This window comes from Lactuca serriola, chromosome 5, assembly GCF_051521515.1.
Source record: "Lactuca serriola cultivar US96UC23 chromosome 5, Lser_US96UC23_V15, whole genome shotgun sequence".
NCBI classification, from domain to species: Eukaryota; Viridiplantae; Streptophyta; class Magnoliopsida; order Asterales; family Asteraceae; genus Lactuca; species Lactuca serriola.
In genome coordinates, this window is record NC_136412.1 from 325641660 (window position 1) to 325668523 (window position 26864).

The following is a 26864-nucleotide window of genomic DNA, read 5'->3' on the forward strand; positions in this document are numbered from 1 at the left end:
CTAGATTTCAGGCAAACCCACGCGAACCTCACATGCTTGCAGTGAAGAACATTCTACGATATCTCAAGCGAACTACCTCTTTAGGTCTATGGTATCCATCCAACTCAGGCTTCTTCGTTCAGGCCTACTCAGATGCAGACCTTGGAGGTTGTGGTCTAGACAGAAAAAGCACCACTAGAGGCTGCCAATTCCTTGACGGGAAGTTGGTTAGCTGGCAATCAAAGAAACAAACGTGTGTGTCTTTATCTACAGCTGAAGCAGAATACATTGCAGCTGCATCCTGTACTTCTCAAGTGATTTGGATCCAGAGTCAACTCAGAGACTATGGACTCAATATGAAAAAGATCCCACTATATTGTGACTCTGAAAGTGCAATTAGGATCTGTCATAACCCAGTGCAACACTCCAAGACAAAGCACATAGCACTGAGGTATCACTTCATTAAAGATCATGTGGAAGATGCAAATGTTGAAATTCACTTTGTTAGAACCACTGATCAACTGGCTGATGTCTTCACCAAAGCCCTTCCTGAAGCGTCGTTCAACAAAATTCTACAAGGGCTAGGTATGATGGAATCAGAGTCAGTACCACAAACTACCTCTCAACTCGTCAATAGAAGCACGGAAGGCTGAGTTGTCGTCGGTGATCGATTGACGAAGTGAGGCAAAGGACTTCAACTCAGTATTGACAAACGTGGCCAACTGTTGAACAATCCAACGTAGTCTTGGTGGCATCTGCACTCTCCTGTAAGGACTTTAACAGGGCAGAGGCATCAGAAAATAGTTTATCGACTTTTTCGGTCGCAGCCTCACAAGCTTTCGTTGAGGCATCAATGGCGGCGGTTGCAGAAGCGACAGAGTCTTGCTGAGCCCTTGAAAAAGCGTCAACAATCTTCTGAATAGCAGCTTCAGAGATGGATGATTGAGACGTAGAGGAAGAGGCAATGAGCAAGTCGACCTTGTCATGGAGCTCCTTAAGATGTTTCTTTGTGACCGAAGCATCCTAATCATCGTCGCTTTGCACTTGAAACGGACTGTAGTAGACCGAATCAAACATCATGTTTTCCCCGCCAAGGAAAGGGTTATCTCCGTTAGAGGCATGACTGGGAGATGGTGGTGGTGGTGAAGCTGGTGGTACAGTGGTGCGGGTAGGTTCGGGTTGGGTTGTTTCGGGTGTAGGTGTAGGTGTAGGTTCAGGTTGTTTTTGGGTAGGGGTAGGTTCGAGTGCTTTTTGGGTTTCGATTGTGTTTATGGTTTCGGTTGCTGGTGGAGGTTCGGTTGCATCAGTATGAACCCCCGTATCAGATACGTTGGTTGTGGCATAGGGATGGAGGTGTTTGGAATATGGGTAAAGGGGTTTATGGTTGGAATGGAAGTAGGTGATCTGGGTGGTGTGTTGCCTCTTGGGCTGCGGAGACTGAGCAGCTTTAGTGGGTTTCCTCTTCTTAGGAGAAGGGCCTTTAGCCCCTTTCGCCACCTGTTTTCCTTTGTCCGCCTTCTTGCCTCTAGGTGCAGGCTTGTCGGCGTCGTGAATCGATTTCAGCATCTCCGGGGTTAGATCCCTCGGACCTGAGCGTTTGAACTCCTTGTAGGTTCTGATGATCCGGCTGTCAGCTGGAACGTCAGCATACATGGTTTCCAGAATGGAACCATTGAAAGGGAATTTGGAAGCATCTGAGACGATGATCTTCGTGGTGTGGAATGTACCAATCGAAGACATCGGTGCGCCAGCGACAGTGGGGATGCTGTACTTGTCCATGACCCACTTTGTAATCAGGGTCCAAAACCTTGCATAGGACACCTCTGAATGCCGGGAAGAGGAGAGACTCTGGATGAGTTGTTGCCAAAGAACAAACCCATAATCGACATTGATGCCGTTGTAGACTGGAACCATCTGAGCCAGAGCTCGTTTCAGAGAGACCCTTGAATAGCACAGTGAACATTCCATTCCACTGTGGCGGTAAGCAAGACTTCTTGAACTTAGCGACGGAAGTAAGCGCCTCCGTATACCCCATATTGTAGAACATATTGAACAGGTGCCCCATTGGAATTGTCTCTGGATTAACTCTTGTAGGATCAGCTTCAAACCCTAGCAGAGAGCAAAAGCGTTGCTTGGAGATAGACGCTTTGTGATGAGAAATGTCAAAGAAAATTCGATCGACCACTTTGTCGTAATGAGCAGTCGCATCGATCTGCGACAGGAACTCCATGGGTACTGATTCAGCCCTTGAAAGTGCAGGAGCAATCGGCGAATACTTCAAGCACTCGATGATGGGGAACATGTAGGAGTCATAAGCGTGAGGGGTTAAATCGATAATGAGACACTGTTGAGGGCGAATGGGAAGAATGTGGGAAGTGGCGTGCACAGAGGATGAATCTGCCATTGTTGAAGAGAGTGAAGAAGATGATGAACAGTTAGGGTTCAGGGAGTTCTTGCGCTCTGGGAATGTTGATTGCAGTAAAGAGGTAAATGGTAGATGATGTCACCTTTTATAGTGGGGTTTAAGGAGAGAGAAAGATCTTCACAAATCTTCTATCGAAATACGAAGGGTTTTCCGGAATTTGACTGATGCGTGACAGTTAAGGTAACCGATGATCACGTATGAGAGAGAGTGTCAGATGCCTTAGAACACGCCTCGCATCAAGCGCCGTTTGGATAGAAACCGTTTCAGATTCACACGCGCCTTTTCTGTGCTTTGTAGAGAAGAACCGTTTCAAATTCGCACACGCGTCTGCGACGTCATTTGGAGATTAGACGTTTCAAATTCGCACGCTTTCCCTGTTACGCCGTTTGAAATCAAATCAATTAGACTCCCGCCTGAGTCAGCAACCCTTCATCTTATCCCTTTAAAGTGCAACGACATCTTTTTGATAATACGCCCACGTGGATTAAAATTGACCACAACTTATAATCACCCATCAATCCAATGAAAAAACCTGTAATTATTAGAACCAGAATTTTGAAAAATCAAAGATTTTCGTGCTAAGGGTGTAAAAGAAAAGAAATAAAGCAATCCTTTTTAGGAAAAATTGTGATGTCAATAAAGACATGAAACAAATGATCCTGGGCACGAATCTCTTCCTTCAAAGTTAAGAGAGACCTTAAAGTGTTAATGTGGTTTCCCGTTGAATAACAATCAAACACTTATTAAGAAGTGTTGAAAGGCTTTTTTTAATTACGCTTTTTAGGGTGGCTTAACTTTGATTCAACAGTCCTAATCTTGAAATAAGATAGAAAGTGAACAAAGTACTTGTGAAACCGGTGTAGTCTGTTGAACAAGTAGGTTTGAAATAATTTTAAAGTGGCTGGTAAATATAAAATCTCAACAAAAAATAAAAACTGGATCCCAAGGGAAGAAATGTTATGGTTTTTAACAATTTCATAGGAATCACACAAAAGAAAAATTTGAGACTTCATAAAGATACGTCCGTCAATTCATTAGCGAAAACTAGAGCAAATTAATTGTTCACCGTCAATTCAGATTGGGTATTGAATTTTGGGTTTCACTCAGCTCGTAGTGACACGAAACTAAGATCATAAACACAGTTTTTGAGTAACCATAAACCTCAGTGGTAATTTCTGAGAGTATCAAGGGTTACGTTTGTGAAACGATTTTAAATAGGACCAAGCAGAAAACTCTTATCTCATGTGAGATGGTGTAAGAAATTAAAGTACCTCTGCTGTGAAAAATAGGACCAAGCAGAAAACTCTTATCTCATGTGAGAAGAGAGTTAGGTAGCTCACGATTAGAATAAATGTGATAGCCTAATTGGGAAGACAAGGTTTGTGTATACCAAGTCATTTAAGCTATTATTCAGAATCTGATGAGGCTTTGGGCACATACAGCAGCATGCTTCTAGGGACACTTAACTAATTCAACAATTTCCCTATAAACAAACACACAAATAAAATTAAAGCCAAAAAGTAAATAAAGAACAAAATATTTTTGGAGTTTTTGATATTAGAAGAAAAGAAATATTTTTGGAATGTTTGATATATATATATATATATATATATATATATATATATATATATATATATATATATATAATTAAAATGATAGATAAAAAATAATAAAAAAAAAAATTAAGACTGAGAAAGAAAATAAAAAGATTAAAAAAAAACTTTGGAACCGAACCCGAGCGTTCGGTTGATTTCGGTTTTGAAAAATTTTGAAAAACCGAACCCGAGCGTTCGGTAGGTTTCGGTTTTGAAAAATTTTGAAAAACCGAACCCGAGCGTTCGGTTGGTTTCGGTTTTGAAAAAATTTGAAAAACCGAACCCGGGCGTTCGGTTGGTTTCGGTTTTGAAAAATTTTGAAAAACCGAACCCGAGCGTTCGGTTGGTTTCGGTTTTGAAAAATTTTGAAAAAACCAAAGAATTTAGACTTTCAAAAAGGAAATACTTTTGACAATAAGATAAACAGTTTTGTAAAATAATTGTACATGAAATTTACAACCAAGAAAACTACCCTTAATTGATGAGCGAATGCAGATGATCCAACCGAACCCGAACGTTCGGTCTATTTCGCTTCTTACGTTTGAGTTTGAGAGGTAGTTTGTGGTATTGACTCTGATTCCATCATACCTAGCCCTTGTAGAATTTTGTTGAACGACGCTTCAGGAAGGGCTTTGGTGAAGACATCAGCCAGTTGATCAGTGGTTCTAACAAAGTGAATTTCAACATTTCCATCTTCCACATGATCTTTAATGAAGTGATACCTCAGTGCTATGTGCTTTGTCTTGGAGTGTTGCACTGGGTTATGACAGATCCTAATTGCACTTTCAGAGTCACAATATAGTGGGATCTTTTTCATATTGAGTCCATAGTCTCTGAGTTGACTCTGGATCCAAATCACTTGAGAAGTACAGGATGCAGCTGCAATGTATTCTGCTTCAGCTGTAGATAAAGACACACACGTTTGTTTCTTTGATTGCCAGCTAACCAACTTCCCGTCAAGGAATTGGCAGCCTCTAGTGGTGCTTTTTCTGTCTAGACCACAACCTCCAAGGTCTGCATCTGAGTAGGCCTGAACGAAGAAGCCTGAGTTGGATGGATACCATAGACCTAAAGAGGTAGTTCGCTTGAGATATCGTAGAATGTTCTTCACTGCAAGCATGTGAGGTTCGCGTGGGTTTGCCTGAAATCTAGCACAATAACAAACAGAGAACATTATGTCAGGCCTGCTAGCAGTAAGATACATCAGTGAACCAATCATCTGGCGATACAGCGTAATACCAACTGTCGGTTTATCCAAGGATGGAGTGAGCTTGGTGCCGAACGCCATTGGAACTTTGACCTTTGAATCTCCCATCATGCCAAATTTTGTAAGGAGAGTCTTCGTGTAAGCTTCCTGATTAATAAAGATGCCTTCGGGTCCCTGTCTAATATTTAAACCAAGAAAAAAGTTAATTGGACCCATTGAGCTCATTTCAAATTTAGTCTCCATCAGTTTTCTGAATTCAGCCGTTAAGCTGGGATTCATAGAGCCAAAGATGATATCATCAACGTAAATTTGAACAATCATAAGGTGGTTACCTTCCTTCTTACGAAAGAAGGTTGGGTCAACCGAACCTTGTTTGAATTTAGACATCTTTAAAAACTTTGTCAGCGTTTCATACCAGGCTCTCGGAGCTTGTTTCAGTCCATACACTGCTTTGTCCAAAATGTAACAGTGATTAGGATACCTTTCATTTACGAATCCAGGAGGTTGCTCCATGTACACTGTTTCTTCGAGTTCACCATTGAGAAATGCACACTTGACGTCCATTTGGTAGACTTCAAAGTTTTTGTGTGCAGCATAGGCGAGAAAGATTCACACAAAGAACGGTTTCGTCTTTCGACAATTCTGTTTTGTTGGGGAGTGTAGGGAGCTGAGAAGTTATGACTAGTTCCCTTTTCGGCCAAGAATTCTCCGAATTTGACGTTTCCACCGTTTGAAAGAGACCTGTATTCCCTTAGATCTTCCTTCCTTCCAGTCATGTGACGCGAGCAGCCACTGTCAATGTACCATTCTTCGTCAAACTGCTCGTCACTGATAACCTGCAAAAATTAAGCAGATTTAAGAACCCAAAGTTTCTTGGGTCCTCGTGAGCCTTTCACAGGAATAGGAATAGTAAGAGAGATGTCAACAAGATATGTTCTTTTTATTAGAGTTGTTTCATCTTTCTTTTTGATGGTGAAAACTTTAATTTTATTGGGATTCGTTTCTTTTGGCTTGGACTCTGGTTTAACTGATGAAACCTTCGATTTTCCTTTCGGTTCAGTTGATGATTGAGGTTTTTGAGAGTGAACAGAATGAAATTTAGAACGGGGTTGAGAGGAATTAGAAGAATTCGAAGAATTAGAGTTAGAATGAGAGAACTTAGACTGAGATGTCTTCTTGACTTGATATTCAAGGTGACCCTTTTGCTTTTGATCATTAGTGGGACCGAATCTAGAATTTTGGTCTTTTTTGTTCTCTGAACCGAACCTTTGCTTTCGGTTGATGTTGTTCTCCGAACCGAACCTCTGCTTTCGGTTGGAGTCATTCTCTGAACCGAACCTTTGCTTTCGGTTGATGTTTTTCTCTGAACCGAACCTCTGCTTTCGGTTGTTATTGCTCTCTTGTGATTCAACAGAACTTTTCTCTGACTTTAAGTCCCTGTCATTATGTGAGAAATAGGCATTTTGAGATTGCCAAAACTGTTTTTTTTTAGAGAGATTCTTCTTGTGTCTCTGATTCCTTTGCTGTTTTTGATTTCTCATCTGCTTCGGTTGATGATGGATATTGGCTTTTGGTTTCGGTTTTCCTTTAGCTGGTTCACTTTGAACTGATGAAGTTTCACTTGAAGGAGTGACTTCTTTTGCAGGAATTCCTTTTTCTTGAGGAACATCTTTTGTACCACTAGTGCTTGGCACATCGAAGCTATCAGGTTTATTCAAAGGTTCTGGCACATATCTGCCTTTGTTTTTCCATGAAGTCCTTTCAGACAAACCTACCGTTTCGTCAACATTGTCGATGGGGGCAGACCAGAAGAACTCGTCGCAACCATCAACATTGTCTTCGTTTACAATGGCTGTGAGTTCAGCAGTCTGATGTTCGGTTACGCCAGTGACCTTATACACCTGATTTGGAGTGGTTCTAACTTTTTGATATACGACTGCCTTCTCTGCAAGGATCGGGGACTTTTGTTGGGACAAACGAGCAAACTCCACTGAATTTTCTGAGATGAGATTCTTGTGGTTTTCGGGTTCACTCTTGACAAATTCTGAGCAATCAACTGTGTCCTCTACAGAAATTTCACTCATATTGTCGTCCTCATTAAGCTCAGATGCATTTTCAACATCAATTTTATTTTCTGAGCTCAAGTTGGCGTTTAATGAGTCAAATTTTTGTATGGTTTCGGTCCTCAGTTTCAGTTTATCATTTTCATCCAAAATGTTTTTAAGCATGTCCTTATGGTCCTTGGACTTAATGAAAGATTCGATTTTGTCCAGTCCATACATATAAGTCGGATTAACTTCCTCAGACGAAATAACACATTTATAATTATACGCTTCAACATCAATTTCATCCTCCTTAAACTCAAGGAAGGGTAAAATCATGCGATGAATCTTTTGTCCTATTTCACAATCCAAATGAAGCTGAGTGATATTAGTGTAAAGACGTTTAGCAATCAAACAAAAAACATTTCGCTGTTTTAAAAGCTTTAAATTGTCTCTTTGCAAATAAATGTTTTCATCTTTTGTTTTGATTAACTCCGACTCCTTCAGTTCGATCCACATCCTCCGTTCCTCACTCTTCGAAGACAACCTGTTTAATTGGTCAGTTAGGTTAGAATTGGTGACTCGAGTTTGAGTTAAACTACTGTCTAGATGAGAGATTCTTGAATTAACATTTTTTAATTCCTTTTCGTATGAGCATTGTGGGACTTTGAATGAAACAAAAACGGATTGTACCTTCTTGATCAGTTCATCAAGCTCATTGAACTGCACGCTGAGCGGTTTAGCTGTAAAGCACAAATTCTGTTGCTCCTTCGTGTCTTCACTCCCACCATCCGTGTTGTATCCCCTCATCTGAGATACGTCGGACACCATCAAACATTTTCCACCACTGCTCTCTTCTTTCGCCACATAAGCCTTTCCATGAGAAGGCTTCCTTACTTCATCATCTTCAGAGTCGGTTGACCAGACCTCCACGCCGCCGAACTCATCATCCGCTACCGAACCCTGCACAATTAAAGCATTCATAGAAGGGTTAGCAGTAGATTTCTTCTTCCTGATCTCATCCAGCTTTTTCTGCAACAAAGCTTCTTCATCTATTTATTATATTAATGACCTTCTTCATCTATTAACATTGATACAAAAACATAAGCATAAACTAGTTATTACAGGTCTTACATCTATTTATTATATTAATGACCTTAAACTCTTTAAATCTCTTAGCAGATATCATTATGCTTGTAACTTTGTAAGTTAGCTTGGGAGCATGGTGAGCACAATAATAGATTTAAAGAGATTTAACGATATTTATACAAAACTAATGTCGAAAGTATTCAATCTTAGTCTTATATTGACTGCATCATCGATACCTAATAACTACGTAAATATAGTATTTTAAATCATACAAACTCCGATCTTGACATTCTATATCGACAAATTCATATTTTCGAGAAAATCAACTTTTGTTTAGATTGTTTTTTGGCTAACGAACAACCAATCTTCATTTCACTTTTTATGACAAACGTTTCCATGTAGGGTTGAACGTGAAACTTTGAAAAATAATCTTTTATTTATATTTGCAGGCTCGTCAGCACGACTACTACAACTTTTGTTACAATTATTTATCCTAAATAATCTTTTATTTTTACACTTTATTTCAACATTTCAACAATAAATTTTATAATAAGTATTTCTATTATAGCTAATAACTATCATATTCATCAGTTTTAATTTTTCAATAAAATGAATAATTATAACTAAAATCACTTAAAACGTATAGCCCTAACTTACAGGTTGTTACATGTTGGAAGATGATGGTTTCTACAAATCAAACGCAACAGAAGCAAAATCAAAACTTTTATCATTATATTGTACCAAGGGTCACAAGTTCATGACTAAATGCAACAAAACTTAAATCACTGAGAGATGGTGGAATGGTATACCGAGCCCAAAAAATGTTGTTGTTCAGCAAACATAAACAAAGTTATCGAAGCCTATAAAGAGAATCTCATCAATCCAAGGGGGGTCCATGACGTGGCGATGCCGTGCATGTCGTCTAAAATGTTTTATCATGTCTACGACGTGGCCAAAGGTCTCCACGTCGTGGTGACTGGTGACTTGGTTGACCGTTGACTTTTGACCAGCTTGGCCTGGGTCAAACTTGCAGGATTTGGGTTGTTGATTGCAGATGACCCGGATTTCAATATCGCAACAGAAAGCATAACGCTAAAAATGAAATTATAATGTAACTACTGGTATGATTTTCAAAGAACAATCTTCTAATATGAAAAAATAAAATTTATAAGAATATAAACCGTTAACTAAATTAAACAAGTTCTTTTTTTTCCAAGTGTAATGGCTTTTATAGAATAAAAACAATATTTATAATGTCAAAAGTATGTCTGAATAGCTTGGAAAGAATATGTTACATTTGTTTGATTTTCAAACAATATAGTGATGTACTAAGAAAAATACTAAAAGTACATTGTCTTAATAAGTGTAAAATTTTAAATTACAATCTCTTCATAGTCTAGATTTTCAAAGTGCAATAAAAACAACTAAAACTACAATGCCTTAAAAGGTTACATTTTGATAAAGCTATAACAGAAAGTATAATGTTATGGATGGTTGGATACTGCAAGCATGACGTCTTAATGGCAAAAAAAAAGTACAATACTATTATAATTGGTTAGATTTTGAATGTATAAGGTCTTAACAAAAAAAAAACTATTATATCTTAATGCATTACTATTATTGGTATCCGAAAATAAATAACTTTAGTTTTTCAATGTAAAATGTCTTTAATAGGAAAAAATGTAAGCACGATGTCTTAATGGTCTGATTTTGAAAGTATAATTCTATAGTTGATTATATTTTCAAACTCAATTGACTTTATAAGAAAAAAAATAATCAATTTGGATTTCTTAATAGAAAATATAAAGAAAAGTTCGATGATTAATTTGGTAAACAAAAAAAAGTATGGAGAGAAAAGTTTAGCATTTCAAAATACAATGTCTAAAGAGATTAGATTTTAAAGAGCGATGTCATAACATGTTAGATATTGAAAGAATAACATTACATTTGAAAGTATCATGCTAAAATTTGGAAGATTTCAAAAGTACAATGTATTGCTATCTATAATTGTATCCACAATGAACAAGTTTAGAATTTAAAAAAAAAATGATAATAGGTTTCATGTTGAATGCATAATGCTCTAACTAAAAATCAAATGTAATTATCGAGTTTGTTTTTAAAGTACAAAGTCTTATTAAGGAAAAAACTAAAATGTCGTGATAAAAAACTTTTAGATATACAATGTCTTAATCTGTTAGATTTTGAACGTATAATATCTTAATAAAGCTATTACTGCGTAGCCAAATTATGAAAAAAAAAAGGTACATTGTGTTGTAATTGGTTAGATTCCAAAAAATTCAATGATGCTTAAAAGTGGAATGACAATATCAAGAAAAAAAGAGGTATAATGTTTTAACATATTATATTTAGAAGTTAAAAAGTTATAACAAAAAATAAGTTATAGAATGTCTTGACAGAAAAAAGATACATCTGTCTTAAATGGATAAAACTTGCTATAAATAGTAACCAAATTAAAACATGTTTAGTTCTTCATATTAGAAAGTATTAAAAAGATTAAAAAAAAAAGGAACCAAATTCAAACATGTTTACTTCTTGAAGACACAGAAGTTAACATCTTAACTTATTGACTATTTTGACCTTCTAGAATCTCCTCCATTGATATTTTCCACATACCAAACACAAAATCCCTAAAACTTGACCACTTTATTTATCTAGAAACCAATTTTTGTAAAACACAATACTTCCTGATGAAAGAAAGTTAACATCTTAATTGACTGACAATTTTGACCTTCTAGAATCTGTCCCATTGACAATTTCACAAGAGTAAACACACAATCCCAAATAATATCTTATCCCTTTAATTTATTTATACATTAGTACTGATTGACTACTTTGACCTTCTAGAATCTCTCCCATTGACAGTTTCACACACTAAACACAGAATCTCTAGATTCCAACTCTTGTAATAATAAACTACACTTGGTGAAGAGAAAGAAAATATATTAAATATGTTGGATTTTGAAAATAGTTATAATGTTGTAATTGGTAAAAATTTAATTATAAATTATACAATGTTATAATAGAAAAATAAATTAATTAAATGTATTGACATAAATGAGATAAATTTTGAAGTGCTATATGTATGACTCAATAGATAATTAGATAAAATGTCTTGAAAGATTGGACTTTGAAAGTATGATGTTAAAATTGGACTCAAAGTATTTTATTTTTAAAACAAGTGTGTATTTTCAAAATGCAAAAACTAAAAGTAGATTTGATAGGGAATGTTTAATGAAATACATGAAATTATAATTCCCATAACCGGTTAGATAATAAAACTACAATGTCCAAATATGAAATATCAAAAATCTCTTATACGAATAAAATGAAAGTAAAACCTATAAGCAGTAACTAAAATATAACAAGATTACATTTTCAAAGTGAAATGCCCTAAAAAGGTATTAGAAGTACAATGTCAATATGTTAGGTAGATAATGTATATAATGTCGTAATAAAGAGTAAAAAGCTGGAATTGGTTAGATCTTCAAAATATTATGTCTTAAAAGGAAAAAAAAATGAAGATATAATGCTAGAATTGGTAGATTTTCAAACTAGAATGTGTTTATTGGAAAAAAAAAATACTGAAGATACAATGTCTTAAAATATTAGATTTACAAAATGCAATGTGTTAATATGTTAGAACTTAAAATTACATTGCTATAGGAAAATTAGTTAAAAGTAGGAGGCTAAAGTACAACATTAAAAAAAATAGGTTTGATGTGAAAATCATAATGTTGTACATAATGTACAATCTCTTAATAGAAACAAATAAGTAAAAGTATAACACTATATTTGTAACAAAGTAACAAATACAAAACATATTCTAAGAGAAAAAAAGAGGTACAATGTTTTAATATGTTAGATTTGGAAGTTAAAAAGTTATAACGAAAAACAAGTTATACAATATCTTAGATAGAAAAAAAAAAATATACATTGTCTTAGAATAAAAAAAAATGTTATAGATAGTTAGGGTTTACAAGAGCGATGAAGAAATAATCTATGATCTATCGTAATCGCTATCAATCGTTAACCTAATATGCATGCAAGCATATATATTTATATTAAACCCTATCAGCTCTCGGTTGGACAGGCCCAAACCGGAGTAACAAAACTTGGACTATTAACCGAGCTCAATGGACGCAATACATCAAAAACGCTACGCTATGCTACCCAACAGTTTTTGGAACAAACTATTTTAGTTTCTTTAAGTTGCCAAGAAATAATTTTGTTAAACTTTATTTTTGATGGTTTTTACCTTTTAGACTTGGTAAAAGATTTTATAATTGTTTTTTCTTTAGAAATTTCTCAAAAAATAGTTATTGATTTTTTCATTATTTTTTTTTACAAATCGAAATTTTAAGACTTTTTGACAACTTTTTTTTAAAACATTTTACAAAAGAAAAATTACAACTTTTCACAAAACCTTTGGGATTTTTAACACTTTTTATAACTTTTTTTTGCAATATATTTAACTTTTTTTTAAAACATTATTTAGAACCTTATAGGCTTTTTAAAATGATTTTTTTATAATATTTTAAGCTTTTTTTTAGAATAATTTAAAAAACTTTTACAACTAACACAAGAAATAGATCAAAACTCATACAACCAATAAAAAAAAAAGATCTAAATACATAAAAATCAATTTTGTTATTCGATTCATTACAAATCGAGTATAGAAAGAGAACCAATTTTGGGATGATTCGATATTAGAAATTTCTAAAAAAACATTTGTCAAAAATTGTAAAAAAGTTTAAAATGTTAAAAAAAATTGATTTAAAAAGTGTAAAAAATTTGTAATTTAAAAAAAAAGTTGTTCAAGAGTTGATTTTTCTTAGAAAAAGTTCAAGACATGAAAGTTAATTTGTAACGAAACTCATACAACCAGCCATGATAAATAGGTTTAAATACATAAAAACCAACTTTGTTATTCGATTCATTTTAGATCGAAAATAGAAAGTGAAAACCAATTTTGCGTTGAGTAGTAAAAAACGTTTGTCAAAAAATTGTAAGAAAAGTTTAACATGTTGCAACAAAAAGTTGTAAAAAGTGTAAAATTTTAGTAAATTTTTTTAAAAAGTTGTTTAAAAGTTTTGATTTTTCTTAAATAAAGTTCAAAAGAATTAAAAAGGTTAATTTGTAAAGAAAACCCATTGGATGATTTTTTTCTAAAAAAGATTAAAAACTTTTGACAAAAATCATAGTAAAATTTGAAATTAAGGTAAAAAGTGTACAATTATGAAATGATGTGATTTATCTTGTATAAAAAACAAAACAAATGTTTGTTTCCATTTTATATAGTAAAATTGGTTTAGTTAATGTATTTTTAAGTAGTGTATTTCCTTAAATATTATATTTTTTATTTTTAAATTTATAATTATGTTTAAAAATATAATGATGATGATGTGGAAATCCATTAAACTGTGTAGGGTTTAATGGAGTTTGAATGTTAAAAAATATCATTGAAGACTGAAATGTTTGTGTGAGAGTAATCTCTCTCTCTCTCTCTCTCTCGAAGTTACGTTACAAAACCCCCACAAGCCAAAACATGTTGATCTACCTTCTAGTTCTCATGTTCTCATGCCATCCTTATCAAGTGCCCACATAAGCCATTCCCACTAATACCCCTCAAAACACAATAAATATTCATTTCAACGTGAAACCAAGACATCAATATATCAGGGCTATATAGTAAGAAACGAAGCAAGTACTTTTGCTTGGATCAAAACGTCTTCAACTGTAAAATCTGTGAGTTCTACCTTTGTTGAGATAACGACTCAATTCCTTTGCTCGATTATCAGTCATATCGTGTCTGCATTGTTTGTATTGAGTATTAGGATTTGAATCTCATTGTTAATTCGACTGTAATACAATCTTCTTGATTTTAATAAAGGAAAAGAAAATCTCCCTATACTAATAAAAGAATATATATATATATTATATTTGTTATGTGTCACTCCAATATACATCCTGATTTTAATGTGGTTAAAGAAATCAGGATATAATCTCTTAAAATCAATATTCCGTTTTTAAAATGCTATAAATATACAACTTTCGAAAACCTAATCAAGTTAGAATATTTGTTTGCATGGTTGATGATTGTTATTCTTATAGTCTATATGTTGCTTTATTAATGTAAACCAACCGTTATCACCTAGTTAGGAGATAAAAGAAAGGGGGGAGAATGGAGTTGTTTGATGATGGAGAACACAACTTACGTGAGAAACATTAAAAAAAATTGTGATTATAGACCAAGTAACTTTTTGTGAAATCGGTAAAGTGATTAATCTTATATTTGTATTTGATTACTTTCTCTCCAAATCCGTCCATTTTGAGAGAATAGTCAAGAGTTAAGATTGTCAAATAATCTTTATTTTTTGTTTTTCTTCCACTTCCATTAAAAAAAAACTCGTAATAACTGTTCTTTTTCCATTTTTCCCCACTTCCTTTCACTTCTCTTTTTGAAGACTTAGGAAACAAAACATAATAGCTGAAATTCGATGATATTATTTTTCATTTCTTCCATTAAAAAACTCGGACATACTATTTTTTTTTCATTTTTTTCCACTTCCTTTCACTTCTCTTGTTGAAAAAGACTTAGGAAACACAACATAATAGCTGAAAGTCGATGATATTATTTTTAGATCTGAGATTTTAACGATGCTTTAAAACCGATTTTAGGGCATTGTTTTTGTACAAGAGGGTTGCATAAAATTGTTGTTATCGTTGGAGATAAATGTTGTCATGTGTTATTCAAGTATTTAACGGCCGAAACTGCACTAGAGTAGAATGCAACAATAGTTGTTAGGCGAGTTTTGTACCAATGTGTTGCACTTTTGAAATATATTTACTAGATTATTACCCAAAACTTTAATTACTTAGCTAACTTTAGCTAAAAAAAATCAAAAATAGCAACTCAATTAGCAGGTGATTTAGACCTCTGACCACCTATGAATTTTGCAATATCACATACGATCTTCAGTGGCGAGGCTAGTCACTTGACCTGCCTATTTTTATTTTTTTTATTTTTATAATTCATTATATAAAAATATAAATTGTGAACTGTCTTAAATATTTTAAGTGAATCACCTTAATATTTTTGGTAAAAACAAATATGTATAAATCATGAGTTTCAAAGCCTATCTTTGATTCTTTTTCTTGGTTTCATTCAAATAGTGAACCATTACGTTTTAGACTCGTCAGTGACAATTTACTTCTATGTATTATTAAATCTGCCCATTTTCAGCTCATATCCTGCCGGATAATTTGTAGGTATAAAAAACACTATTTTCATATTATTTTTATTTTGAAATCACTGGAGAATATTATTTTTTAGCCATCAGAGGGTATAGAGAGGATTTCTTTAGCTTGAAATTGTAAAAATAAAATTCATTTACAAATTTTAAGATTTGCATACTTTGAGTTTATGGCTCGAAAACGGACCGATACATGTTTTCAAATATAACATGTAATTTAATAAATATACAAGAGGTTTTAGTATTGTTGTGGATTTTATTTAACTATTATATATATTTTTAATAAAAACAAAATTGTAACGATATTGCTACATTTATTCAAACCTTTTTTCCAATCAAATGATTTAAATAAATATTATATTTTTCAAACATAATAATATTATGTGTTAAAACGTAATTAAGAAACCTAAAAGAAAAACTATATAAATGTAAATTACAAAAATGGTTATACAAGTTTGTTAGAATCATAGATTTAAGGAGTTTTGACTTATTTGACCAACGAACATCAAAATTGATCCGATTTTACCAGTGAATATTTGATCATATTAAATTGGACCATAGAGTCAGTTTTGATAACTTTTGTTTGACCTTTTAAAAAAAAACTGTAAAGGGCATGAATATATTAGAGTATATTACAATTTTGATTTTTATTATTATTATTTTTAAATCAATATTTTTTTTTAGTCAAAACTTAACTCGGTTTAAAATATATTATAGTTTGATTCACATTAATGTAAAAATTATAACTTAAAATGAATGAAAAAATATAAAGAAAAAACTTGGATGAAAATTACAAATATAAATATATTGAGGGCTCAAATAAGTAACATAAGTCAAATTACTAGAAGAATTTTGAGTTCATCAAAGAAGAATAAGAGTTGAGAAAAGGTTGTCCCTAACTCAAAGAGAAGAGTCGTATTTATACATGACAATTAGAGTTGCAACTAGGGTTGTCATCTTCGGAATTAGTCAAGTAATCTCGAAATTACTAGCATGATCGATGGTTTCCAAAACTGACGACATTTGTCACTTTTACGATAATCACCCACTTGAATTCATATTTTCCACTATGATCCTAACTCAAAATTGACGGTTCTCCCCCTTGGACCCCGCTAGGGGTGCTGCCCCTAGGACCCAACAATGGGGCACGACCCCCTTGATCCCTTCATTTTATCATACCGACTTGTAATTTGGTTTTATATATGTGCTATCCACACACATCAAACATATAATAGTGAGTAAATTTATAAGTTCATTATCTCACATATTAGTTTTAATTACACGTAATGTCTGGTGATACTAAAATCATCAATATAAATGATAAAGGAAACATGAAAAATCGATGAATTAAATAGAAGGGGTAAATTAGTCATTTCATAGTAGTTAACTCTTATTTTTAACGGAATTATCTAAAAGAACCAACCATACAAAATTTTGAAACAATAAAAACCAATTGTTTAATGTTTCACAATGTTATCTTGAAATTGATATATTCTGAAAATGAATAAACGAGTGATACCATTCATGATATGGATAATAACTTTATATGGAATGAACTCATGTTTGTACATATCAAGTCACTTTTATATATATGTTTTATATGATTTACCATTAAATTTATATTTGTTGTTCAACAAAATATCACATTGATTGGGCTATTACAAGGTCTACGTCTCCTAGAACTTCATTACACTCACATTTGTTGTTTAATAAATACCATTAAATTCATATTTTATACATTATTTACCATTAAATTCATTTTTGCACACATTTAATCATTTTCATGTTTTATGTTCATCATCAATTTTCCGACCCTCTTCTCCGGCCAACACAATTCCAAAGAAAAAGGAAAATACCATTTTAGATGTTCGATTTTTAAAAACATTGCAAAACATACAATCTCCTTATTCTCATCTTCGGTGAAAATGGCCCACCCCTCCTTTTACTACTGCGAACATTCCTCATGTCGCCGCTCGCATATTTCTCTACTCATCTACCTCTCCTGCTATTTTTTTAAAACCACCCTACCCCCACATCCATCTCCCTCAATTTTCTTCATGAGATTTGTATTGATTTTGTTGTAGTTTGAAGCTGATTTTAGAATAGTTTCTTGGTGGTGGTGGTGGATGGTGGAGAGGAGTGGTTGTTATGGTGAATGACAATAATAGAAGGTAGTGATTGTTGCTAGAGGTGGACGGTGTTCGCCGATGTGGACAATGTTGGTCAAAGAAGATGAACGAAACATAGTTTATTAGTAAACCGTGTAAAAATATAACCTAAAATATAATACCCAATTGAAATGATATTTCATAAACAATAAATATATTTATTAGTAAATTATGTAAAAGAATATAAAAAACTACCAAATATATAAAAAATAATAATAATTTATTACCCTACCAAATAAATTATGTCTATTTATTATAACCTTATCATACTAAATAACGACAAAGTCAAAATCTAGGTAAATTCTCTACAAGGGTGAGATGATCATATTTATGACGATCACAGGATAATAGTTATTCATCATGCCCTCATAATGATACATTATTTTGAAGTTGACAATTACAATACTCTTTGAATTAAATATGAATAGAATCAGGTACTCATGGTCCCATTGTTGTCCAGGGGGACATCCGATTCAGAGGAAGGGACCACCGATATAACCGATTTTGAAAATAAACGGGATATAATTACATATTTTTACCTTACAAATATTCATAAGAAATTAAGGTAAAAAACCAGGGCCTACAAGTATTTGTTTTTATCTAAATTAGAAATTGTCTTTTCCCCATTTTACAATGGGGCATATCGATAATTTTCAATTGTCATTGTCAAAGTCATAAACTCCAATAGCCACTTTATACAATTTGTAAATTATCTATTAGGCAATGATCATTTTCTCAACTTTGTTAAACGTATGGACCGTTGTGGAAAATATTCGGCACATGAACATTTTCTGCAAATTATAAGGATATTTTTGAGATTTATTTTCTATAAATAGACCAAAGCTTCCAACATATTACATATGAAAGTCTTGTGTCCAGAATGTCAAAGGAAAAGAGTACACTATTTAAACATATTGTAACACCCGGATGTCCAGGTATGAGATTTTGTTCCTTTATTTTTGGGTTTTGTGGGGGAACTCGGCAAGTTGGCGTCTAGACTCGCCGAGTATGGTCGCAGATTCGTATGCGAGTTCACAACTGGACTCGGCGAGTCCACGCTGTTTAATGAAATCCTAATTTCCAGGTTTTGAGACCTATTTAAAGGCCCTTATGGCCGTCCATTGCGGCTACCACACCCCAGAGAGAGAGTCCTAGATCGCTTGTGAGGTGAAGAGAGGCCATTGTTGATCATTTGTTGGTGAAATTTGAAGGAGAAGGTGACCAAGGCAAAAGAAGGCTAAAGGAAGTGCAAATCTAGTGTCTTCAGAGATCAAAGACTTCATATTAAGGTATTCCTTCGGACCTTCTCCAGTTTTGGGTGTTGATTCATAGAGTTAGGGTTTTTAAACCCTTTAGAAGAAGAATATGTAGAGTATTTAGTGCCCTCTCGAGTTTGTGCTTTGGATCTGGACTCAAAGAGGTCCAGAGACTTTATCCCATGGAGCTTTATGAGTCATTTTGGGATTATTGGACTTAGGTTGCCATTTTTGGGACTAAATCACCATTGGATGCCATTATGTTGATATGTAAGCATCAAGTTTCGAGCTTTATGTGACTTTCGTGCTTGGGAAGGCCAGATCTGTGGATTAGGGGCACAGATCTGACCCCAGGAGGTCAATAGAGATGGTGCATGGCATGAACTCGCCGAGTTGTTCTTGAGACTCGGCGAGTAGGGTTAGGGCTTCACGTGAATAGCTCTGTGAGTAGACTTGCCGAGTTGGGGGATAACTCAGTGATTCAGAAAGGGATTAGAGGATTGGGGTTCAAGGCGGTACTCGCCGAGTTGTTCTTGAGACTCGGCGAGTTGAGTTGGGGTGGCCCCGTGATTCATGCCAGGTGTGACTCGTCGAGTAAAGAAAAGAACTTGACGTGCCAAGAAAGGGACTAAGAGGGTCAGTGGACACGTGTAGACTCGTCGAGTCGCCCAAGTGCACTCGACGAGTCGGGTCAAAGTTTGACAGTTGACTTTTGTTGACTTTAGGGTTTGGTCAACAGTAAGGCCTTTGAGCCAGGAGAGGGGTAAAATGGTCTTTTACCCTTCTGAGGATGTTAAGAAAGGTTGGAGTATAGTTATATTTATGGGAGTATTTGCTTTATGTGATTAGGCGGAGGCTAGATCACGTTTCTACCGAGACAGAGACTTACCGAGATATCAAAGGTGAGTCTTCTCACTATACTGTACCTGGAAAGGTACCTATGTGTGACCGGAAAGTCTTGTATGTTATGAGATACATGTTTTGCGTTGCATGTTCTGTATGCGTTATGTATGTGATATGTATGTTATGTATGATATGGGCCGGAAGGCATTATGACGTGGACCGGAAGGTCAGGGAGTCATGGACCGGAAGGTTGATACGAGTAGGACCGGAAGGTCTACTGGGATTGGGACGGAAGTCCCCTGAGACACATGGATCGGAAGGTCGTGTTGAGTGTGGCCTGGAAAGGCGTATGTGTGTAAGGGTATTTTGGGAAACTCACTAAGCATTTGTGCTTACAGTTGTTGTGTTATGTGTTTCAGGTACTAGCGAGGACCGTGGAAAAGCGTCGGCGTGACTCGTACACACTAGAGAGAGGATTTGATTTTTGTGATCTTGGGATACGATATGTTCTGATAACTATTACTGGATATTTTATGAAACATTTTATGTGAAAATGATTGTGAAAAAAATGAAATTTTTTGTTTTGAAATTCACGTTGTTACACATATGGACCATTTTTATAAAAGATATTGCAAATGGACCTTTTTTTTTTTATAAATTATGAGGACAAATTTTGTAATTTATTTTTTTATACCAAACATGCCAACATGCTAGATTATTGTGGCTAAATTTTAAAACCCCAAAGCATATTATTCAAAACACTTGGTTTTTATTATATATAATAATTATGTTTTTACTTAATATACAAATAATAGATTAAATCATGCTAATCATGTTTATTGTTTTTAATAAAATAATAAAAAACAGTCTAATCATCAAAATAATCACTGATTTTGTAGACACTATCTTTTTTTTTGAACAACTAGAAGATTTTATAAAGAAGTTATCGCAAATACTAATTTTCATATTTGTATGCACAATCCAACTGTAGGAATAATCAATCATTCTACCAATCAATAAATTTCTTCTAAAATTGTGACCATCGAAAAGAATATCATTGCGGAAATTCCAAATGAGACACTACATATTGACAATTATTAGCCTTTAACACCATTCGTTGGACATTAGAAAGTCAAGATTCCTCTATCCGATGCACGACATCCGCGATAGTGACAAAAGCCAGAATGATCGAATCACATTATCTTCCCATGAAACTCCATATGGTCGAGTCCGTTTGACAAGAGATGAAAATATACTCCAAGTCTTACATGTCAGAGTTGCAAATACCACAAATCATGGAAGGAATATCAAAGCCTTTCACGTCCAAATTAACTCGAGTAGAAATCTCATTTAACCGAACATACCAATAAAAAACATTAACTTTATGATGGAGATACTTAATCCATCTTGTGGATATATTACCCTTCCAAAGAGTTGTCTCATCAATATGTCTTCTAACTTCCGTTACCATAAAAGAGTCTAAACCACCCATGTTCTAATTTTATCTATTAGCGAAAGCCAAATAATGAATACAACAAATCAAAACAAATTCAGGGTTTCGGCCCATTTCTACATATGCACTTGATTTGTCGTTCTCTCTTTTTTATTACCATATATAATTTAATGAAAGAACTTCATGTTTTCATCACCTTCGACATCCAATTTTTTTTCTTGCATTTTGTTTTACGTATAGTCTCTTTTTCCAATCTATCTCAAAAAAAAATTGTTTTTCCAATTTCTTCTTTGAAGACGTTTTTATGACGATAACAGTTTAGACTCAACATTTAACTCTGAAATCATTTATTTTGTTGGAGCGATCAGTAAATTCAGGTCGCTCCACGTTCTGAGAATTGTTCCTCCAAAATCATAGGGCACATTTAACCGCCCTCAATTTCTTTGCTAGAATTTGATCAGCGTGACCCAAGTAAGAAAGCCTAGAAAATGTGAGTTGTATAGCTAAAACATAACACAACACCCAATAATTAAAAGTTTTAAATGGAGTTGGCCCAAAACTGGGACATGTTGTAACAAGAATTACTAGAGTGTGGTCAGAATGTAGCCCCATAGAGCTAAAACTTACGTAGCGACCAAACCAGCCAGACAATTATCAGACGCCAAAATTCAATCTAATTTACTAAGCCTGTAGTGGGGATAGAATCCATCTGCTCTTTCTCTCTCCATTTTCCTCCCCTATAACGTGGGCTGGACAGCGGCGGAACTTGTACAATCAATGCCACAGAGATAGCCAACTCTATTATCGAAAAAATGAGGAAAGGGGCGATGATTTGGCACCAGATATCCGGAGGTGTAGAAAGAGTAGTTGTGAGAAGCGGAAAAACCATCAAAAAGACAACGATTGTTCGTGGAGGTTTCCACAGAAAGACCCCTTGATTTTGGCAAACAGATTAGTCGTAGTTGTAGCTGTAGTTGGTGGTAGCGGAACATGTGGTCGTTGGTGGTGACAGACGATGGTTGAAGTTGGTATTGGTGGAGGGGGATGGTCTGGTGGTGGTGTTCTTGAATGTTAAGATATGGAGAGGGGAGAGGTATAGGGAGAGAAAGGTATCTTAGAAATTTCATATATTCCTATAGGTAATTAATGGTATTACTCATAAGGATTTGTGGGGTATAACTTTTATCAAAAGAGACCATTGATATAAAAAAACCATAAAAACCTTTGTAAAAAAATCATAAGGACCATTTTGAAATAGTTTCAACCAATATACATTAGTTTTCCATATATTATCTAAAAGGGAAATCTCCAATAAATTCCTAATATTTTTGGTTAATTTACGGTTTAGTCCCAAATTAAATTTTGTTTACAAAAAAAGACAGATTATTACTAGCTAAAACTTCGAAATAACCCTTTGTGGACAGTTTCACAGATTTAGCCGATATCTCGTCTTTTTTTTTTGTTAACTGATCCAAATTTTTGGGCTTTTTCATTAATTGATCAAATTTTTAGGGCTTTTCATTATTTTTTACCAATAACCAAAATATTTGGACTTTTCCGAAGATTGCCTTTAAAATAATGTATATTATATGATCTAAGTTAATATGTACCATTCCTCGTCTTTTTTCTTGCGCTCTTTCTAGGATCACCGTGTGTTTTCCTCGTCGTCGTTGAACCCAACAACAAAAACTCGCTCACAAGCATCGTTAACTCCATTGATTTTTCAAAATCATCCTGTAACATTTGGTCCAGGTATAAATCAACTTTTATGTATAAATTTTAATTGAGGTGGCCATGACGTGGTGGAGCATCACCACGATGTGGCATAGCGTTTTGGATCGCGAGATTTAAATGACCTGCCACGACGTGGTCTTAGGCACCAGGACGTGGTAGGTGTTTTAGTGAAAACCCTAATTTCAGGCTTTGGACCCTATATAAAGGACATTAAGGCTAGAGTTTCAGCCTCCGTCTTCCTCCCAACCTCGAAAACCCTAGCCCTAGCCTCAGTTGAACTTGTGAGCTCATTCTTGCTACCTTTTTGGTGATTTTTGAAGGAGAATGAAGCTCTTGGTGTGATGGCTACTTAGAAAGCATCATTTCCCCCAGCTAGCATATCCTTTGGATCTTAGTGAGTGTCCGAGATTCAACCTTTTTCTTACCATGTTGCTAGATCTTTGGATTTTATACCCTTTTTCCATGATTTGATGGATTTAAGTAATGAGATCTCATAAAGTTTGCAATTTTATAAATCTCCAGATCAAGTAGAGTATTTAGTGTCTTGGATCTGAATTATAATCGAGTTTTGATGTCATGCATGGGGTTTGACCAAAACCCTATTTCTGACCAAAAATGGAAAAGGTGTGCATTGGACATGCAAGTCCATAAAGCCACGATTTTTAAGGTCCTTTGGGAGCATGGAATCCTTCTGGAAACTTTGAAGGTGTAACTCTAAGGACTGGGTGCTTAATAAGAGTCGTGATTCCTTAAGTTGCTATTAGAGGTTAGGGTTGGGACTTTGGCTTATAGAGGGTTTTGAGGGATAAAGTTGGAAATTTTATCCATAAAGACCATGGGAAGGACTAGATATGAGCTTTGGGAGCTCAGATAGTTGAAGGAAACGACTTAATGGTTTAAGTTGTTCAGACTCATCACCACGATGTGGTTAAGGTTACCACAACGTGGTGACTTGGTCAAGACCCGTCTATTTTGTCGGTTTGTGGCCACGAAGTGGCGACTAGCTATGTTGAATTTGACCAAGTTTGACCTAAGGGTATTTTGGGTATTTGAGTTGTGGACTCAGATTTGGTCACTATTTTGTTGTAAAGGTGATTAGTAGAGTTCGCATTCAGAGCAGTGTGTTGATCGTCTATTTTTTCAGACTAAGATGTGAGTTTTCTCACTGTACTCGTGGGTCAAAGGCACCAATGTCGGCCCACTAAATCATATATTATGGTTAGAGGATGTTGCTATGTCGTATTGAAATGATAGAATTGAGTCCTGATATATATAGGATATTGCTATGCGGTAGTGATCTGTAGATCTGTTTGTTTGGCTGTAACTGGTTATATGCTATCTGTTATGTATATGTCGACATGTTATGGTTTGGGGTTGAGGTTTTACTGCGTTGTGTGTGAACCAATAGACCGGGGGTATTCCGGTCTGTTGACTGAGTTGACACATGTATATAGGCATTCCCATCTGATGATTGATTGGGTCGGGGGTATTCCAATCCGATGACTGATTGGACCCAATATGTAATGTTGTATATGTTATGTTGTGTGGTGGTACTTTGGGGGAACTCACTAAGTTTTGGCTTACAGTTTCAGTTTATTGTTTTAGGTACTTCTGTTGATTGTTGCAAAGCAAAGACGTGATCGTACACATGCTTCGAAGATATATTTTGGGAGACTTTATGATGTTCTAATCTTGGGGAAAATTGTCTTTATGGTTTGGGGTTTGAAAATAATGGTTTCTTTTAATTTAAAAATGAAAAAAATTATCTTGTTTTTGGGATGTTACACATCCATTTAAAACTTTGTGATCATCTCCCCACTTTGCAGTATAGTCAATGAAATTCACAACTCTAGAAAACTGCCCAGTTAGGACATCACAACTTCTCAAAATCCATTCCCTAGCAGTTATGGCAAAATTGCAATCGATGCCGACACATTTTTGTGTTTGATTTATAATGTAGCCAGAGTCTATTGAACATATTTATTGATTATGAGTGTGACTTGATTTCTTCCATTTAGCATTAGGTTGGTCATTGGTAGGGGTTGATATCCTATCAAGTGTCTTTTTATGCATATTTTTTCATATTTTCTACACTCATTTCTATTGCATTTTATGCATTAATCTCATACTTTGCATATCATTTTGTGGAAAACATACTTTGGTGGAGCACAATCTACTTTAGGGCAATCCGGTACACACAAAACATTCATCCAACACACACATACGCACACAGCCACCCAAGGTGGCGGTCGGCGGTAGTTAAACGGTGGCAAGTGGTGGCAGCCACCACCTCACGGCGGTGGCGACGGGTTTTCTTCAACTTCGGCTAAAAAAACCGAACATACAACCTTACACCATAAAAACGCACGCACACACACCATGACACGCACACACAACCACCACTCATGGTGGCTGGTGGCGGCAGAAAGAGCAAAAATGGCGGCAACCACCATGGTTGGCTTCCATTGTGGTCTTCTTGTTCTCCGGCCAACAACACACGCAAACATATTGAAACATGCACACATGCACAAGCTGAACACCCACCACGCATGAACGTCGATCTTGGAGGAGGAGGACGTCGACGGAGGGGCGACAAACAGAACAATGGAACAAGGCAACAGCGGCAGCAATAGTGGCGGTGCCAATAGACGGCGTTAGTGGCGGCGATGCAACCCAGCGGCGATAACGACAACGTAACGGAAAAAGACTTGGAGGAAAGAAGGGACGACGATTGAGAAAACAACAACAATAGCCATGATATCAGCCTTCAATCCCATCATCGGAGTTGCAAATGCGGTCGTTCGGTGGTTCACTATGGTGTCAAGGAGGTGGTGGCTGGAATGGGAGGGATAAGGGTGGCGGCTGAGTTTTTAGGGTTAGGGTTTTTGGGTGCTAACTTGAAAACGAGGAACAAATGATGGGAGGTGATGAGTTTAATCCACCATCTCCTCCAACTCAAACTTTTTACCATTTAATGACTTCAGTCCCTCCTTCCCCATTCTTTTTCAAACTAATCCCATATTTTAATCTTTAACCTTTTCTTCCCAAAAGGCTATTCAATACAAGTCCATATGATATGTTTAAACCTCCCAGGAAATATAACTTTTAACTCCTATGGCTAACACTGAAGTTATTACGGATTTAGGGCTAAAATAAAATAATATATAAAATACATCTTGAGGTTTTAGGGCTTATTATTTATTTATTTACTTATTTTAAATTTATTTATTTATTTATTTAACTTTAAACAAAATGTTACAATTCTCCCCCACTTAAATTAGATTTCGTCCTCGAAATCAGCTACCGCTTCTACTTCATGATGCACTCCCCCACAACGACCAAAATGAACGAAAATCCACAGAATCAACCGTTCTTCGAGCTTCTCGGCCAAACGCCGACACTCTAATCCCACACCAAAAGGGTATCACCGCAATGAAACTTAATTGATCTCCTATTGAACTAAACCACACTCTTACTCTGCTACAACAGCCTAACTAAGTTATCCACTATCAACACTGGGGCTCACACCCGATCAGATGATAACAGACAAGCAAACCCTCAACTTGAGCTCCTAACACCTTATACTTGATAGAAGGATCAGATAATCCTTCGAGTAGAAGGTTCATCCCTGCAGCGGTTATACTCAAATGAGAACTGCGCAACGAGGTCAAATTAATTACTCTGAGATTATTTAGTCCAAACTGCAAGTAACTTAGCACTTTTGATCCACAAGATACTCCACACACATGAATCCCCAGATCACTACTACTGCCCGAAGCATCACGCTGCCCCCTATCTG

General features: G+C 35.2%; 1 protein-coding gene and 1 long non-coding RNA gene across 2 annotated transcripts; one reads left to right on the forward strand and one right to left on the reverse strand.

Annotated features, from left to right (window-relative positions):
• Positions 1 to 7507: 7507 nt before the first annotated feature.
• LOC145051944 (uncharacterized) lies at positions 7508 to 10493 on the reverse strand. Its single transcript, XM_078999767.1, has 3 exons — positions 9147 to 10493; positions 7942 to 8211; positions 7508 to 7795 (listed from the first exon to the last, which is right to left on the reverse strand). The coding sequence occupies exons 1-3, from the start codon at positions 9177 to 9179 to the stop codon at positions 7778 to 7780; spliced, it is 321 nt and encodes a 106-aa protein (XP_078855893.1). The 5' UTR covers positions 9180 to 10493; the 3' UTR covers positions 7508 to 7777.
• An 8056-nt stretch (positions 10494 to 18549) lies between these two features.
• Positions 18550 to 20461, forward strand: LOC145051945 (uncharacterized). Its single transcript, XR_013683878.1, has 4 exons — positions 18550 to 18714; positions 18864 to 19068; positions 19885 to 19937; positions 20298 to 20461. It is a non-coding gene; the product is annotated as an uncharacterized LOC145051945 (long non-coding RNA).
• The last annotated feature ends 6403 nt before the right edge of the window (positions 20462 to 26864 follow it).